The 17,804-nt window shown below is 39.7% G+C and overlaps 1 protein-coding gene across 5 annotated transcripts in view; it reads left to right on the top strand.

Annotated features, from left to right (window-relative positions):
• unc79 (unc-79 homolog, NALCN channel complex subunit) overlaps window positions 1–17,804 on the top strand; it is a 219,713-nt gene that overhangs the window by 162,861 nt on the left and 39,048 nt on the right. For 4 of the 5 annotated variants that reach the window (XM_087989676.1, XM_087989677.1, XM_043697180.2 and 1 more), the window contains 6 exons: window positions 3,302–3,414; window positions 3,533–3,618; window positions 3,807–3,980; window positions 8,819–8,887; window positions 16,223–16,333; window positions 16,532–16,636. In XM_087989676.1, the coding sequence (XP_087845802.1) occupies window positions 3,302–3,414; window positions 3,533–3,618; window positions 3,807–3,980; window positions 8,819–8,887; window positions 16,223–16,333; window positions 16,532–16,636 (658 nt within the window). The remainder of the gene's footprint in view (window positions 1–3,301; window positions 3,415–3,532; window positions 3,619–3,806; window positions 3,981–8,818; window positions 8,888–16,222; window positions 16,334–16,531; window positions 16,637–17,804) is intronic. The other variant, XM_087989674.1, reaches the window with a different exon arrangement.

Here is a 17,804-nt window from a genome sequence, read left to right as displayed (position 1 = left end):
TAGTGATCATAATACAATAAGCTTCAATCTGCAATTTGAGAGGGAGAGGGTACAATCGAAAGTGACAATATTTCTGTTGAATAAAGGGAACTATGGAGCTATGAGGGAGGAGCTGGCCAAAGTTCAATGGTGCAATACCTTAGCAGGGATTACAGTGGAGGAACAATGGCGGATATTTCTGTGTATAATGCAGAAGTTGCAAGATCAGTTCATTCCAAAAAGGAAGAAAGATCCTAGGAGGAGGCATGGGTGGCCGTGGCTGATGAGGGAAGTTAAGAAACATATAAAGTTAAAAGAGAAAAAGTATAACATAGCAAAGATAAGTATGAAAACAGAGGACTGGAAAGCTTTTAAAGAACAACAGAGAATTACTAAGAAGGAAGTACGCAGAGAGAAAATGAGGTACGAAGGTAAACTGGCCAATAATATAAAGGAGGATAGTAAAAGTTTTTTTAGGTATGTGAAAGGCAAAAAAATGGTTAAGACTAAATTTAGGCCCTTGAAGACAGAAACAGGGGAATATATTACGGGGAACAAAGAAATGGCAGAAGAATTGAATTGGTACATCAGATCTGTGTTCACTGGGGAAGACACAAGCAATCTCCCTGAGGTAACAGTGGCTGAAGGATCTGAACTTAAGGGAATTTATATTTGCCAGGAATTGGTGTTGGAGAGACTGTTAGGTCTGAAGGTTGATAAGTCCCCGGGGCCTGATGGTCTACATCCCAGGGTACTGAATGAGGTGGCTCGAGAAATCATGGATGCGTTGGTGATTATTTTCCAGAGTTCGACAGATTTGGGATCAGTTCCTGTGGATTGGAGGGTAGCTAATATTATACCACTTTTTAAGAAAGGTGGGAGAGAGAAAACAGGAAATTATAGACCAGTTAGTCTGACCTCAGTGGTGGAAAGATGCTGGAGTCTATTATAAAGGATGAAATTACGACACATCTGGGTAGTAGTAACAGGATAGGTCAAAGTCAGCATGGATTTATGAAGGGGAAATCATGCTTGACTAATCTTCTGGAATTTTTTGAGGATGTAACTCTGAAGATGGACGAGGGAGATCCAATAGATATTAGTGTACCTGGACTTTCAGAAAGCTTTTGATAAAGTCCCACATAGGAGGTTAGTGAGCAAAATTAGGGCGCATGGTATTGGGGGCAAAGTACTAACTTGGATTGAAAGTTGGTTGGCTGATAGGAAACAAAGAGTAGTGATAAACGGCTCCATTTCGGAATGGCAGGCAGTGACCAGTGGGGTACCGCAGGGATCAGTACTGGGACCGCAGCTTTTTACAATATAAGTTAATGATATAGAAGATGGTATTAGTAGTAACATTAGCAAATTTGCTGATGATACTAAGCTGGGTGGCAGGGTGAAATGTGATGAGGATGTTAGGAGATTACAAGGTGACCTGGACAGGTTAGGTGAGTGGTCAGATGCATGGCAGATGCAGTTTAATGTGGATAAATGTATGGTTATCCACTTTGGTGGCAAGAACAAGAAGGCAGATTACTATCTAAATGGAATCAATTTAGGTAAAGGGGCAGTACAGAGAGATCTGGGTGTTCTTGTACACCAGTCAATGAACGTAAGCATGCAGATACAGCAGGTAGTGAAGAAGGCTAATAGCATGCTGGCCTTCATAACAAGAGGGATTGAGTGTAGAAGCAAAGAGGTTCTTCTGCAGCTGGACAGGGCCCTGGTGAGACCATATGGTAGGAGTACTGTGTGCAGTTCTGGTCTCAAATTTGAGGAAAGACATTCTGGCTATTGAGGGAGTGCAGTGTAGGTTCACGAGGTCAATTCCTGGAATGGCGGGATTACCTTACACTGAAAGACTGAAGTGACTGGGTTTGTATACCCTTGAGTTTAGAAATATGAGAGGGGGTCTGATTGTATAAGATTATTAAAGGATTGGACACTCTGGAGACAGGAAACATGTTTCCGCTGATGGGTGAGTGCCGAACCAGAGGACACAGCTTAAAAATACGGGGTAGACCATTTAGGACAGAGATGAGGAGAAACTTCTTCACCCAGAGAGTGGTGGCTGTGTGGAATGCTCTGGCCCAGAGGGCAGTGGAGGCCCAGTCTCTGGATTCATTTATGAAAGAGTTGGATAGAGCTCTCAAGGATAGTGGAATCAAGGGTTATGGAGATAAGGCAGGAACAGGATACTGATTAAGGATGATCAACCATGATCATATTGAATGGTGGTGCAGGCTTGAAGGGCAGAATGGCCTACTCCTACACCTATTGTCTATTGTCTATTATCTATATCCCCATGGCCTTGGGAAAGCAGCCAAAATAATCAAAGGACCCTCCTGCTCTGATTATACTTTTTCCTCCACCCTCTTCCATTGGGCAGAAGACCCACAAGCTTGAAAACATGCACCAAAAGATACAAGAAGCCTCTTCCCCACTGTTATCAGACTTAAGAATGGACCTCTCATACATTAGAGTTGACCTTTTTCTGCATCTTCTCTTTATCTGTAATACAATTTTTTGCATTCTGTTCTATTACATAAGGTATGATTTAACTGGATTACATGCAGACATTACTTATCATTGTATCTCAGTACGTGACAATAATACATCAAATAAAATCAAAAAGGATTTTCTGAGGAGAATTATGATGATGGTAGACTTAAAGGAGAGAGGAATAGCACCTGAAGAGTGAGAACTTTTAACAAGTCAGCAAGCCCAGAAGGGGAGATTGAGTTTTAGTTGGTAATTGGAAACAAAATCAAAGGAACAGGATGTTGGTCTCAGATGAGCGAAGAGTCAGTCAGAGGGGTTGTGGGAAAGAAGCGATAGAAAGGTATTAATCTGGAATCTAATCTTGATACACTTGAATCTCTTCCAAATAAAATCATTCCGTTCCATGTCTTGTACCTGCAGTCCAACCAATACAATTTTCGCTTGCTCTTATAAATAGCGTGGATAAATCATCAATCAAAACCAATTTCACACAGTTAAGCACTTAATTAATACTCCAATTCTGCCATGATTTTGTGCCATCTATCCTGCTGGTTCATTTGTAATCAGCTGATTTATTACAGACTGTGGATTAAACCTGGGACCTACGTGGTGCAAATCCTTCATTATATGTATATGCTGTTCTCTTTGTGAGAAATTAGGGGCTTTGTTTTGAAGTAATATGTTCAGATTTTTTCATGATCTCTTTGTCAAGTTTGGAATGCTATTTTTGCATTTCCTTCTAAAATATGACATTGCATGATCGATGTTTGCATAAATTTTTAACAAATTGTGAAATATACATTTTATATTTTTTAAGCATGATGATTCCTGGCAATGCTGCTGGTGTGGCAAAGCAATTTTTACGCTGCATTTTTCATCAGCTTGCTCCCAATGGTATACTTCCACAGCTCTTCCAAAGCAACATTAAAGGTATGATAATTTATAATAAATATCTGATGCAGTGGCCTTTTGATGCAGAGTACCAATATTTAACAGTTTCCCAAATGCATAAATAAGTTTTGAAACTGTAATTTTATTTTGATGTTAGATGGAAGCTTCCTTCGAACTTTGGCCTCGTCTCTAATGGACTTCAATGAGCTGAGTTCAGTGGCGGCATTGAATCAACTACTGGAGGTATTGTGGAGCTTAGAAAGAAAATATAAGTTAGAAATCCTTCTTGGCAAATTTAGGAAATACCATGTTATAGAGATAAAGTAAATAATTAACTATTATTCCAGGTGAAAAGTGATAACTGTTAAATAAAGTATGTCTTTGTTTAATGCGGCATCACATTGAATATTTGTGATGCAAATGTGGCACAGGGTTTAAACAACAAGAAGAACCTGCCAGCAGGAGGAGCCATGCTTCGCTGTTTAGATAACATAGCCACTTACATGGAAGCTCTGCCTATGGATTTACCCAGCAATCTGTGGACTACAATATGCAATCAGTTTCAAACATTTCTGACCAAACTGCCGTGCATACTGCCATTGAAGGTAAGGAAGAATTTAATGATCCATATGCCATCTGGACATATAAATGAATGAATATGACAAACTAAGTATGATATTTTTCTGCATATTTATATTATAAATCTAGTTGTATATTGAGTGGTTAGCAGAAAACTATATAGCTGTACCGAAGACTTCCTGTTGATGTACAATGGTTATCTGATTGTACAGAACTTGAGTAAAGCTGAGAAAGGGCACATTTTGTGGAAGCTTTCCGTCTTGCACTCATTGGGACAAAATACAAAAGGAGAACAACATTTTATATTGTATGAAAAGAGAGTGCTGATTATTTAGAAAGTGACCTCTGATTAGAAACATTGCCACGGCAAATGCACCAGTTAAATGATGACTGACAATCAACTGCTGTAAATGTTTTGTGCCATTATTAATTGTTCCTCATGTCAAAATCATTTTTAGAATTACTTGCAGGACCAGATTCAGCCACAATACACCTTGTCTTCTGGGAGATGGAGGACGCATTAAATAATTTAAGTCCTGCCAGCCTCTCTCAACTTTGTACACCTAATCAGGCATGGAAGAACCTAATAGCATGCTCAATGTTGGTACACATCATAATCATTTAAATTCGCAAGCTGCATAATTGGAAGCAAAAGATAACAGCTAATGCAATATCAGTTTATGACCCTATCCAGTTTGGCTCTGTATGTTCGGCAAAATGATTTGCAAATGTCTGAACAGGTCACTTAATTTAATAGACATTTGAAGAGTTGGACAGCGAATCAAAACTGAAGAAATATTTTATGAAATTAGAAATCACACAACAATTCAGCAAGTTTGTTTGAATGTACTAGCTTTCAGAGCGCTGCTCCTTAATCAGATAACTAGTGGGGCAGGATCATAAGACACAGAATTGATAGCAAAATATCACTGTGTCATCCAAGTAAAATGATACATTGAACAAACATCTGAGCTGATATGTCACCTTTTTTTATAAAACCCTAAGTTGTCTTGAGAATGCAAATTAAAAGAAGTTCTGGGATTTACATATTAATGAACCGAAACCTGCAGCCCATTCTAAAAGATGAAAGACTTAATAGCATCGAATCATAGAGATGTACAGCATGGAAACAGACCCTTCGGTCCAACTCGTCCATGCCAACCAGATATCCCAATCTAATCTAGTCCCACTTGCCAGCACCCGGCCCATATCCCTCTAAACCCTTCCTATTCATACACCCATCCAGATATCGTTTAAATATTGTAATTGTACCAGCCTCCACCACTTCCTCTGGCAGCTGATTCCATACACGCACCATCCTCTGCGTGAAAATCTTGCCCCTTAGGTCCCTTTTATATCTTTCCCCTCTCACCCTAAACTTATGCCCTCTAGTTCTGAACTCCCACACCCCAGTGAAATGACTTTGTCTATTTATCCTCTCCATGCTTCTCATGATTTTATAAACATCTATGAAGTCACCCCTCAGCCTCCGATGCTCCAGGGAAAACAGCTCCAGCCTCTCTCTATAGCTCAAATCCTCCAACATCCTTATAAATCTTTTCTGAACCCTTTCAAGTTTCACAACATCTTTCCGATAGGAAGGAGACTAGAATTGCACGCAATATTCCAAAGTGGCCTTACCAATGTCCTAAACAGCTGCAATAAGACCTCCCAACTCCTATACTCAATGTTATGACCAATAAAGGAAAGCATACCAAACACCTTCTTCACTATCCTATCTACCTGTGACTCTACTTTCAAGAAGCTATGAACCTGCACGCCAAGGTCTCTTTGTTCAGCAACACTCCCTAGGACCTTACCATTAAGTGTATAAGTCCTGCTGAGATTTGCTTTCCCAAAATGCAGCACCTTGCATTTATCTGAATTAAACTCCATCTGCCATTCTTCAGCCCATTGGCCAATCTGAACAAGATCCCGCTAGGTTTGTTCAATATATTGTTTTAATTGCATGACACTATAAATTGCTATAAATTCTGTGTCTTATGATCTTGCCCTACTAGTTACCTGATGAAGGAGCAGCGCTCTGAAAGCTAGTTCTTCCAAATAAATGTGTTGGACTGTAACCTGGTGTTGTATGATTTTTAACTTTGTCCACCCCAGTCCAACATCAGCATTTCCACATCATAGAATCTCTCCAGTATGGAAACAGGTCCTCCCGGCCCAACAAGTCCACACACATCCTCCGAAGAGTAATGCACCTAGACCTAGTCTCCTACCCTATTACTCTACATTACCCCTGACTAATGTCCTATTACTCTACATTACCTAACCTACACATCTCTGAACACTGTTGGTAATTTAACGTGGCCAATTTACCTAACCGACACATCCCTGAACACTGGGTAATTTTACATGATCAGTTCACCTAAACTGCACATCTTTGGATTATGGGAAGAAACCCAGGCAGACACGAGGAGAATGTGCAAATTCCACATAGACAGTTGTCGGACGCAGGAATTGAACCATCTCCCTGACACTGAGGCAGCAGTACTAACCACTGAGCTACTGTGCCACCCATTTGAATTAAACCATTCAAATTAAGGAAATTATGAAATATCACTGCACAAATCAGTAGTTTTGTTGCCTTATCTGGTACTCAGCTTCCAGCTAAACCTACAAATATTATTATATACACACTGCTTGTATTATTCCCATCTCTTACAATAATTAGTTCATTTCTACCCTTCCTTTTCCAAAAGTCAGTGACAGCTTCCTGGTGAACTGTCCCATAGACAGCAATCCTTGCTTTAGTTGTTTTTTTTTCTCTCTATTCGGAAGTGGGTGCTGCAAATGTGATAAGGCTATTTCACAGCAGGTATCATAACATTGATTGTAATCTTGCTGAACCTTCAAACATTTAATCCCCAGAATTTGGGAATCCTAACAGGTTATTTTCTCCCCTCCCTTCCCTAACCCCAGGACAATGATGCCTATTGTATACTTTGGCTGAGATTTAGCTAAATCTGCATTAGCTACAAATTGAAGTCGAGAGTGTGGTGCTAGAAAAGCACAGCAGGCCAAGCAGCATCCGAGTAGCAGGAAAATCAACACCCCGGGCACAAACCCCCCACCAGGAATTGCTGATGGAGGACTTATGCCCGAAACGTCAAGCCTCCCACTCCCCGGACTCCCCGACCTATTGTACTTCTCCAGTACCACACTCCCAACTCTGATCTCCAGCATCTGCAGTCCTCACTTTCTACCGGCTACAAACAGAACTCTTGGATTATTTTGGGTCTCATTGTTCAGCTACACAATGGGCAAAGTTGCTAAGTTACAACAGTGCAATGTTGTCCATAGAAGTAGTGCTTTGAGATTTTCCTCTCAGTTTTGATTGGCTCCAAAATAGAGTAACTGTACTGTACAGTAGGGAGAAACTAGCTATGGTATATCAGTCAATATGAACTGCTACTTCGTCCTGATGTTATTCCTTTGACATCCAGAAGAATGAGCAATTGATTGGCGAACTGATTTTTCAGTAACAATACTATTTTCATAAGAGCCGTACAGTGAAGTTACTGTAAAATGCTGTGCTACTATACCATTTAAACAATAGTCTAAAAGAATATATAGTATACTGGTTGCATAAATTACATGTTCCAATTTCCTGAAGCAGTGATTTATTATAGTTGTTGGATTTTAACCAATTGAGATTATACGACAAACAGCATGTTTCACTGTAATGGAATGAAAATCTAATGTTACACTCTAAAGGAAATTAAAGTGAGAAACCAGCTATTCTTGAGAAATTGTACGTGCAACATCTGTGAAACACAGAATTGATACTGTATTCAAAACTGGATATTCTCCACAACAGATTCACAGGAGAAACCCAAAGCACTACTTCTATAGACATCATTGCACTGTTGTAACTTAGCAATTTTGCCCATTGTGTAGCTGAACAATGAGACCCAAAATAATTCTAGAGTTAAGTTTGTAGCTAGTAGAAAGTGAGGAATGCCGATGTTGGAAATCAGAGCACCTAATGGTTGTGAGAGTTTGAAACAATAACCTAAAATGCAACAGGAAAACCCTAAAACAAAGCAGTAGCTTTACAGCATTGCACTAACAGCCAGAGGACTTTAACACGTGGAGCTAGTCAGTTAAATAAAATTACAGATCAATTCCACTCAAATCACATTGCCCACAAGTGGAACTTGCCATATGGTAACTCTCCTAACAGTCCCACCAGTGCAAAGTTAACGGAAAATATTACCAGAGAAGAAAAATATATTCTGTGGTGTGCGGCAGCAGTGATTGATTGCAGGGTTAACAACATTGGTAACACATTTAATATGTTATTGATCTGAACAGTTGATTTTGAGTTGGTGTACTTTCCTCCATGTATAGCTCACTTCATGACAGCATTTGCCTTGCCCACCCATATTTCAATTATAAAAATTTTTAAATTAAACATCTATAGTTCATTAGTACACCAGTTAAAAATAAAACTAATGTTATATCCAAGGTCGAACCAGAAATGGCAACACAAATTGCCCCACCTAATAAAGTCTGATGTCATTTCATGAACAAACGTTTATTCTGTCATGCACCAACACATCCTGTATCTTTTATTCTTTTTGTTTAAAAAAGAATCTCACATGGTTGCAGCTTTGCAGCATTTTAGCCTTGGGTTTGTGTCTCAAGCCTATCTTTCAAACCTGCAAATGTTATAACTTGGAAAGAGTTTTAAAAAGTTGGTTTTATGAAATATTAATTTATATAATATGGAAAATTGCAACTTATTTGAATGTGATAAACATTTGTATTATGTTTGTCAATTACTGAGAAAATAACTCCCGAACAACATGCCAAGTATTGATAACTTGCATTTTATTTGCAGTGCTGCTTGGATTCTAGTTTAGCAATCATGATATGTCTTCTCAAGATACCTACCACAAGTGCAACAAGGGTAAGCTAGTGCTAGTGTGGCTTATTAAAATATTTTATGACTTGATAGTGGATTTTATTTTCCCAAGAGGAACACATGCAATTTTTTAAAGCTACTTTTCACTCTTTGCTCTCTTTTAAAGTTTACCTTTCACTATTTTGCTTTTGTTATTCTGCTGTAGGCCCTGTGGCTGACCACTTTAACTCCCCCTCCCATTCTGCCAAGGATATGCAAGTCTTAGGCTGCCTCCAAGGCCAAATCCAAGCCACCTGACTCCTGGAGGAAGAACACCTCATCTTCCACCTTGGGATCCTCCAACCACTCGGCATCAATGTCAATTTCATCAACTGCCTCATCTTCCCTGTCCCCACCTTATCCCAGATCCAACCATCCAACTCAGCACCACCCTCTTGAACTGTCCTCCCTGTCCATCTTCCTTCCCACCTATCTGCTCCACCCTCTGCTCTGACCTATCACCATAAACCCCCATCTTCATCTACCTATCACCTTCCCAGCTACCTTTCCCAAGCCACACGCCCCTCCTATTTATCTCTCAGTCCCCTTGGTGCCCTCTCCCCATTCCTGATTAAGGGCTTATGCCTGAAACTTTGATTCTCCTAATCATTGGATGCTACCTGACCTGCTGCGTTTTTCCAGTGCCACACTTTTTGATGTTGATTTTTACATATCTTATTTTTAGGAATTTTTTGCTCTAATTCTTATTAGTTACTCATGAGACATGAGCATCACTGGCTGGCCACTCCTAGTTGCTCAAGAAGGTAAATCTATCTTCTTGAACCACTGTAATCCCTGTGCTGTAGGTAGACTCACAATATTATTAGGGAGGAAATCCCAGGATTTTGCACCAATGACAATGAAGGAGTGGCAACATATTTCCAAGTCAGGATGGTGGGTGGCTTGGAGGGTTCAGTTTCAATTCAGTTTCTAGTTTCTTCATATATTTATTCTGTGCTACCTCTGTGCAGTGTTTTTCTTATTTATTTTGTGTTGTTGGTACCTTTTCAGTTTTAAATCTATGCCTCTTACTGAGAATCTTGGTTTTTAATCTTTGGTGGGAGTTTCATCTGAGCTGCTCCACTTTTCTGCCACAACCTCACTGTAACTGCAGTGAAAACCCCTTCTATGTTCATAAAGTCAGTTTTCATTACATTTCCCCTGAATTTACAGTAATGGGGTAAAAGCCGCTGTGTGGAAATTTCCATCCTTGTTTTGCTCCTTGTCTCCTTGCTCAGTTGCAGTCTGAATAACAGAACCATTTATGGGGTGGGATTCTGACTTTGCTTTTCTTGCCTTGCTGCTGCTCTTTCCCAGAGTGCACTAATTATCACCAGCACACTACCAATACTATACCCGTCACCACACCAGCAACCCAGCTTAGTCTCCCTGACTGATCAAAATATTCCTACAGCAACATTAAAGAATTTCTGATTAAAGAACTTTGGCAATTCTCAGAATGGGCAACTGTAATTGCAGCAATCCAGTGGCAAGGTTAAAAACAGCTTCAGGATGGAAGTAGACAGACACATATTCCTCTTTGGAGATGGTCAGTAGTGCAGTGAGGACAAGAGCATAAGTCATTTTTCTTAATGACAAGAAGAAGTGGCTAACCATTCTCACAAAGCAGGCAAGACTTGGAACTACCGTCCACAAATGACAGTGGATGCTGGATCAAATGTTAATTTTAAATCTGAGATAGACAATTTTTGTTAAGCAAAGTTTTTAAGAGATATTGGCCAAAGGCAGATGTATGGAGTTAGGCCAGAGATCAGCCATGATCTCATTGAAATCAGAACAGCTCGATAAGCTGAATGGCCTACTCCTGTTCCTTTATTTATAGCATGGAACCCATGTGGTATTGGCCAGAAGCTCTTAATTGCCTTCATAATTAACTCAATTTCTTTCTCACCACATGGATGTGAGGTGTCTACTGGACTCAACCTGACTAAGAAAAAACATGACGAAGCAGGGATAGTTTTGTGTTCCTGCCCTAACCTCATTTTATAGGGGACATCTGACCTTAAACCGATGCCCTCCATTCCTCCATTCCCCATCCTTGGGAAAGAGGTTGACTGTATTCACCCTATCCATGCCTTTCATGATCTTATACACATATATAAGATCCCCTCTCAGTCTCCTATGCTCTAAAGAAAGAAGTCCTAGCTTGTCTAACCTCAGACCCTTGAATCCTTGCACCTAACTTGTAAATTTCTTCTGCACTCTTTTTCCAGTTTAATAACATCCTTCCTATGGCAAGGTGACCAAAACTGAACACAGTACTCTGAAGGAGAACAGTCCCAGCTTTTCTGAATTATCTATGTAGATGAAATTTCTCATTCCTGAAACAACTTTTGTAAACCACATCTGCATTCTCTCAGACTTGAAGTGTGGTGCCCAGAACTAGATTTAATACTCTAGCTGAGGCCAAACTTGTGTCTTATACATGTTCAACATAACTTTCTTATTCTTGTAGTCTGTACACCTGTTAATAAAGTTGAGGAAACTGTATGCTTTCTTAGTTTCTCTCTTAATCGAGCCTTCCACATTTAATGAGTTACATGTACACCCAAACCTCAGTTCTTGCACACACTTAATAATTGTATCCTTTATTTTATATTGTGTCTGCATGCATTTTCTAATAAAATGCATCATCTCACAAATCTCTACATTGAACATCATAAGGCAATTACCCATCCACTCCACCAATATGTCTGTGTCCTTTTGAAATTCCACACTGTCCTCATGGTTTGCAGTGCTCCCAAGTTTCCTATCATCTGCAAATTTGAAACTGTGCCCAAAGTCTATATCATTAATATATTATCAGGAAAAGCAAGAATGCCAATAGTGACTCCTGGCGAACTCAACTACAAATCTTCCTTCAGTTTTAAATCATAAACTAATCAGTACTGAGTGAATTTTGCGAAGATTTTTAGCTCAGGTTGAGGTTCTAGATGTAGGTTTGCTCCCTGATCTGGAAGGTTCATTTCTAGATGTTTCGTCACCCTACTAGGTAACATCTTCAGTGGGCTTCGGGCAAAGCACTGTTGATAATTCCTGCTTTCTATTTATATGTTTGGGTTTCTATGGTTGGTGATGTAATTTCCTGTGGTGACATCATTTCATGTGGTGATGTCTATTCCTGTTCCTTTTCTCAGGGGGTGGTAGATGGGGTTTAACTCAATGTGTTTGTTGATAGAGTTCCGTTGGAGAAAAAGGACAGGAAATGACATCACCAGAAATGACATCACCAACCCAAACATATAAATAGAAAGCAGGAATTATCAACAGTGCTTCGCCTGGAGGCCCACTGAAGATGTTACCTAGTAGAGTGATGAAACGTCTAGAAATAAACCTTCCAGCTCAGGGAGCAAACCTACATCCAGATTAATCAGTACTGTTTGCTTCCTATCAACTCAAGCAAGTTTGCTTTCTTATTGCTACTATCTCTTTTATACTATGGGCTTTAACTTTGCTCACAGGTCTTTTGTGCAGCACTATGTCAGATTCTTTCTTAAAGCCCATGAACAGCATACCAACATTATTGCCCTCATCAACCCTATCTCATCAAAATACTCGTTTGTTAGTCAAATATGACTTTCGCCAAAGAAACCAATGCTGGCTCTCCTTAATTAATCTGCATTTTTTCATCTGATTATTAATTTTGTCCCAGGTTATTGCTTCCAGAAGTTCACCAAACCACTGCTGTTAAACTGACTGATCTGTAGTTACTTGGCTTTCCTTGCACCCATGTTTTGAACAAAGATGTAAAATTTGCAATTCTCCAGTCCTGGGCTGAATCTAGGGAAGACTGAAAAATCATTGTCAGTGCCTCTGCGATTTTCATTCACACTAATCTCAATATCTCATCTTGTCCCAGTGCCTTGTCAGCTTTAAGAACAGTCAGTCTATACAATACATCCTCGTTATTAATTATAATCTTTGTAGGGACTGAATTTCCTTTCTCATTATAACCAAGGTAGAATCGTCCTTTTTGATAAAAACAGATGCAACGTATGCTTCATGTCTGCTTTCATGTTCTTTGCAGGCAACTCATTTGCCAAATATCATATTGTAACCCGAAAGGGATAAATGATTTATAATGGTCTCAGCTAGTACTTCTCTAAGTGTTTGTTAGATGATGCACAAGTAAATCTGCTTTGAATTTCTCAACGATGGGTAGATGTCTGGCCTCTGTGCCTCCTCACAGCAGCACCACAGAGGTCAGGACCTCAGAATGTGGAAAAGTGTTAGGACCACTTCACAACAGAATAGAATCCCTACAGTGAAAAATTAGGCAAATTGCTCCAACAAGTCCACACCAACCTTCTGAAGAGCATCACATCCAGACTCACCATTCCTCTCATTCCTGTAACCCTGCATTTCCCATGGCTAATCCACCTAACACGCATATCCCCTGACACTGTGGGCAGTTTAACTTGGCCTAACCTGCACATCTTTGGACTGTGGGAGGAAGCTGGAGCACCTGCATGAAACCCACACAGACACTGGGAGAATGTGCAAACTCCACGCAGACAGTCTCCCAAGGCTGGAATTGAACCCGGGTCCCTGGTGTTGTTAACCACCATGCTATCCCAATAGAATTGTTTTAAAAAAATTACAGGAAGGTCTCACTTGAAGTTGTGGTTGTGTTCCTGAAATCATCACTATAAGCAGAACGACTTTAAGTGAAACATTGATTCCCTTGATTCTGCAGGGCCATACCTGTACCCTGTAAGCTGAAATATAGAACTGTAAATGGCTAAATTCTCACACTGGTAAATTATATAACTATTAAAATAAAAAAAACCACAAAAAGGTACCATTCTATTTACAATACCATTTGTAATTGACTTTTGAGTGTGGAGGCATGTTTGTGCCACTGGTCCTTTACTCATTGGTCTCTAAGCTGCCTGCTGGGGGCTATTGTTTGTCTGTGTGTGTGGCCCGTGCCTGGTGACATCTTGTTAGAAGGCTGCACTGTTAGGATCCAAGCTAATGTTATTACTGATCAAATCTGATCCCAGATTGAAATCTCTTTTGAGAGATTATGGAATTTTCTTTTGGTTGTAACAGAGTGGTATTTGACTGAAATATAAACACTTAATGCTGCAGACTCAGTTTTAACAATAAAGCAGAAATTATTGTGCAAAAGAAAAACAAACTAGAATAAACCAAATAATATGTGTTACATATAGCACAAGTATGGAGTTTCTGGAAACACGCAGTAAATTACAATCCCATTAATCTCAACCATATTTCTTTATAGTACTCACATGAGAAGTGAATTCCCTTTTCTATCAGAACCATAGCATTTAACTTAATGGATGCACATTTCCAGGACCTGAAAACCTAATTGCCTCTTCCTTAAATTTGATCTTAAACTGATCTTAAACTTTCTTAGCTTGAAATAACCCCTTCAGGGAAATTTTCAAACTAAACTGCTTGCAATATGATATTCTAATTCTTACCATACAAGCTACACAAATTTATTGTGATATGAATTTGTAATAATAGACTGGAGAGTCATAGAGCTATACAGCATGGAAACAGACCTTTCAGTCCAACTCATCCACGCCAACTAGATATCCTAAATAAATCTAATCCATTTGCCAGCATTTGGTCCATATCCCTCTAAATCCTTCCTATTCATGTACCCATCCAGTTAAATGTTGTAATTGTATCACCACTTCCTCTGGCAGCACATTCTATACATGCACAATCCTCTGTGTAAACAAGTTGCCCCTTAGGTCCCTTTTAAACCTTCCCCTCTCACCATAAACCTATGCCCTTTAGTTTTGGACTCATCCAACCAGGGGAAAATACCTTGTCTATTCATTCTAGCTATGCCCCTCATGATTTTATAAATCTTTGTAAAGTCACCCCTCAGCCTCCAATGCTGCATGGAAAATAGCCTGAGCCTATTCAGCCTCTCCCTATAGCTCAAACCCTCCAACATTGGCAACCTTCTTGTAAATCTTTTCTGAACCATTTCAAGTTTCACTATATCCCTCCAATAGATGAGAGACCAGAATTGCACACAGTATTCTAAAAGTGGACTAACCAATGTCCTGTACAGGACCTCCCAATGCTTAATGCATTGACCAATAAAGGCAAGCTTACCAAACACCTTCTTCACTGTCCTGTCTATCTGAGACAACACTTTCAAGGAACAATGAACCTGCATTCCAGGGTCTCTTTGTTCAGCAACACTCCCTAGGACCTTACTATTAAGTGTAAAAGTTCTGGTCTGATTTGCCTTTTACGTAAAATAAACTTATCTAAATTAAATTCCATCTGCTGCTCCTTGACCCATTGTCCTATCTGATCAAGATCTCGTTGTACTCTGAGGTAATCTTCTTCGCTGTCCACTACGCCTCCAATTTTGGTGTTATCTGCAAACTTATGAACCATACCTCCTTTGTTCGTGTCCAAATCATTGGTATAAATGATGAAAAGCAGTGGACCCAGCACTGATCCTGTGGCACACTGCTGGTCACAGGCCTCCAATCTGAAAAGCAAATCTCCGCCACCACCCTCTGTCTTCTACCGTCAAGCCAGTTCTATGTCCAAATGATTAGTTCTCTCTGTATTCCATATGATCTAACTTTGATAGCCAGTCTACCATGAAGAACCTTGTCAAATGCCCTGCTGAAGTACATATAGATCATATTCACTGTTCTGCCCTCATCAATCCTCTTCATCACTTCTAAAAATTCCATCATGTAAGTGAGACATGATTTTCCACATACAAAGCAATGTTGACTATCCTTAATTAGTCCTTGCCTTTCCAAATACATGTAAATCCTGTCCCTCAGAATTCCTTCCAACAACGTGCCCACCACCAATGTCAGGCTCACCAGTCTTTAGTTCCCTGGCTTTTCCTTACCACCTATCTTAAATAGTGACACCATGTTAGCCAACTTCTAGTTTTCTCATCTGTGGCTATCGATGGTACAAATATCTCAGCAAGAGGTCCAGCAATCACTTCCCTAGCTTTCCACAGAGTTGTAATGTACCTCATCAGGTCCCAGGAATTTATCCACCTTTATGAATTTTAAGCTATCCAGCACCACCTCCTCTGTAATGTGGACATTTTTCAAGATGTCGCTATTTCTTTTCTCAAGTTCTCGATCTTCCATATCCTTCTCCACAGTAAATACTGCTGCAAAACAGTCATTTAGTATCCCTCCCCCCAGTCTCCTGCATTCCAAGCATAGGTGGTCTTCCTCATCTGATTGTAGTCTGTTGTATTTTTCCCATTTCTGCGTGTAAGATTTATTTTAGCTCTAAATTAACTTGATGTCTTACTCCCTAATTTTTCATTATGTTTGATTATAGAGCCTTTTGGAGCCATTTTCCAAATTGCTGAGTTTTATAATTCAGAATGGAGTCTTCAGCCTTGCGTATCTTGTTGAATTGTGTGGTTTGTGTCATCGAGCATTCAATAAGGTAAAATGAGGCCATTGTTTCTCTTCTATGAAAATTGATAATTCTAGGTTTTCTCATGTATTTGTGGTCCTTGAATGCATCAGACTTCTTATAACATAGAATAGTAATAGATGGTCAGTAATAGATGCTTAGCAAGCTGTTTGAAAGTCATCAAAGTGTCTCATGGATTTTGTAATATCTTGTGCTTGTGTCTTGCAGGAACGGGATAAATTCTACCTCTCACGAAGTGTTGTATTGGAATTGTTACAAGCACTGAAGCTAAAGTCACCATTACCAGACACCAATCTATTGTTGCTGGTGCAGGTAAAGTTTTGGTCAAATATTCTATGTTAGGAGGCAATTCATTTTTCAGAAAATTCTAACTATAACTTGCTGAATAAATTATTTTCAAATTTCTAACTGTAATGATTTTGTTCTAGCAACATTTCTTAAAGACTGTGGTAAGAAATTATTTGATTATAAACAGACAGCCAAATTAATGCATGAGTAGCCATTGTAAAATTAATTGAGTTTGATATTGTTTTGTTATGCAACAAATTTTCAGAGCACACAGGCTTTTTTTTTGGTGGGAGAGGTGTGCAAGAATCCAATAGTGACCATGGGTGATAAATCTGACAAGGCTTAGAGCCTGGAGAGTATAGCCAGAACACTTCAAGAAAGTAGAATAACTGGCCACAGGGTAGAGGTAGGCAGTAGAAACATTTGTGAACTTGCCCCAGTGATCACTGAAGGATAGGGAAGGATCTGGCTGCAATCACCTTGGGGGAAGGCTGGCTCTGACCAACCTCAGGAATTTGGGGAAGGCTCCAACTATGATTAGATGTGGGAAATGTTGGTGACATAATCAGGTTGGGGTAGGGTGTGGATGATTTACACAAGGGAGTCCCATGCTTCCCTTTGAGGGCACAATATACATTCCTGAGCATTCTGACCCACAAACATATCTAAAATAAAGCTTAACTTCTGTGTCTTTTCTAAACCGTCATTCATCTGACGATGGGTTTCTCATTTTCAGAAACTATAGCTGCTCTCCCCTGCTCAGGGTTTTGCATACTGATGACATCATGGAGATCTGAATATTTAAGTAATCCTTAGGTTCTTAAGAGTGGAGAAAACTGTCAAGAAGCAGAGGGGTTTCATGTAACCAGTTTCATGAAGAGGAAGTGAGAACTGGGGCTGAAGGCTGTACCTAGGGTGCGACAAGCGGAAACCATAGCTGGAGCATCCAGAGATAGGACAACTAAAGACCATAGAAGGATTTGAAGATTAGGGAAGTTTTAAGTTGAATGTTTTAGGAGGCAGTGTGAGCTAGTGAGAACAGATTCATGGGAGAATAGAACTTGCAGCAGAATAGGTTACGTACAACAGAGTTCAAGCGTTTATGGAGGGTGCAGGAAAAGGACCCAATAAGGGTGCAATTGAGAAAACAAGTGAAGAGAAGACAAAAGGTTGAATGTTTTGGCAGAGAGGC

This window comes from Chiloscyllium plagiosum, unplaced genomic scaffold, assembly GCF_037043375.1.
Source record: "Chiloscyllium plagiosum isolate Xiang-an unplaced genomic scaffold, Cpla_swu_hap1 HiC_scaffold_8, whole genome shotgun sequence".
NCBI lineage: Eukaryota > Metazoa > Chordata > Chondrichthyes > Orectolobiformes > Hemiscylliidae > Chiloscyllium > Chiloscyllium plagiosum.
This window is presented reverse-complemented; position numbering and strand designations above follow the sequence as displayed.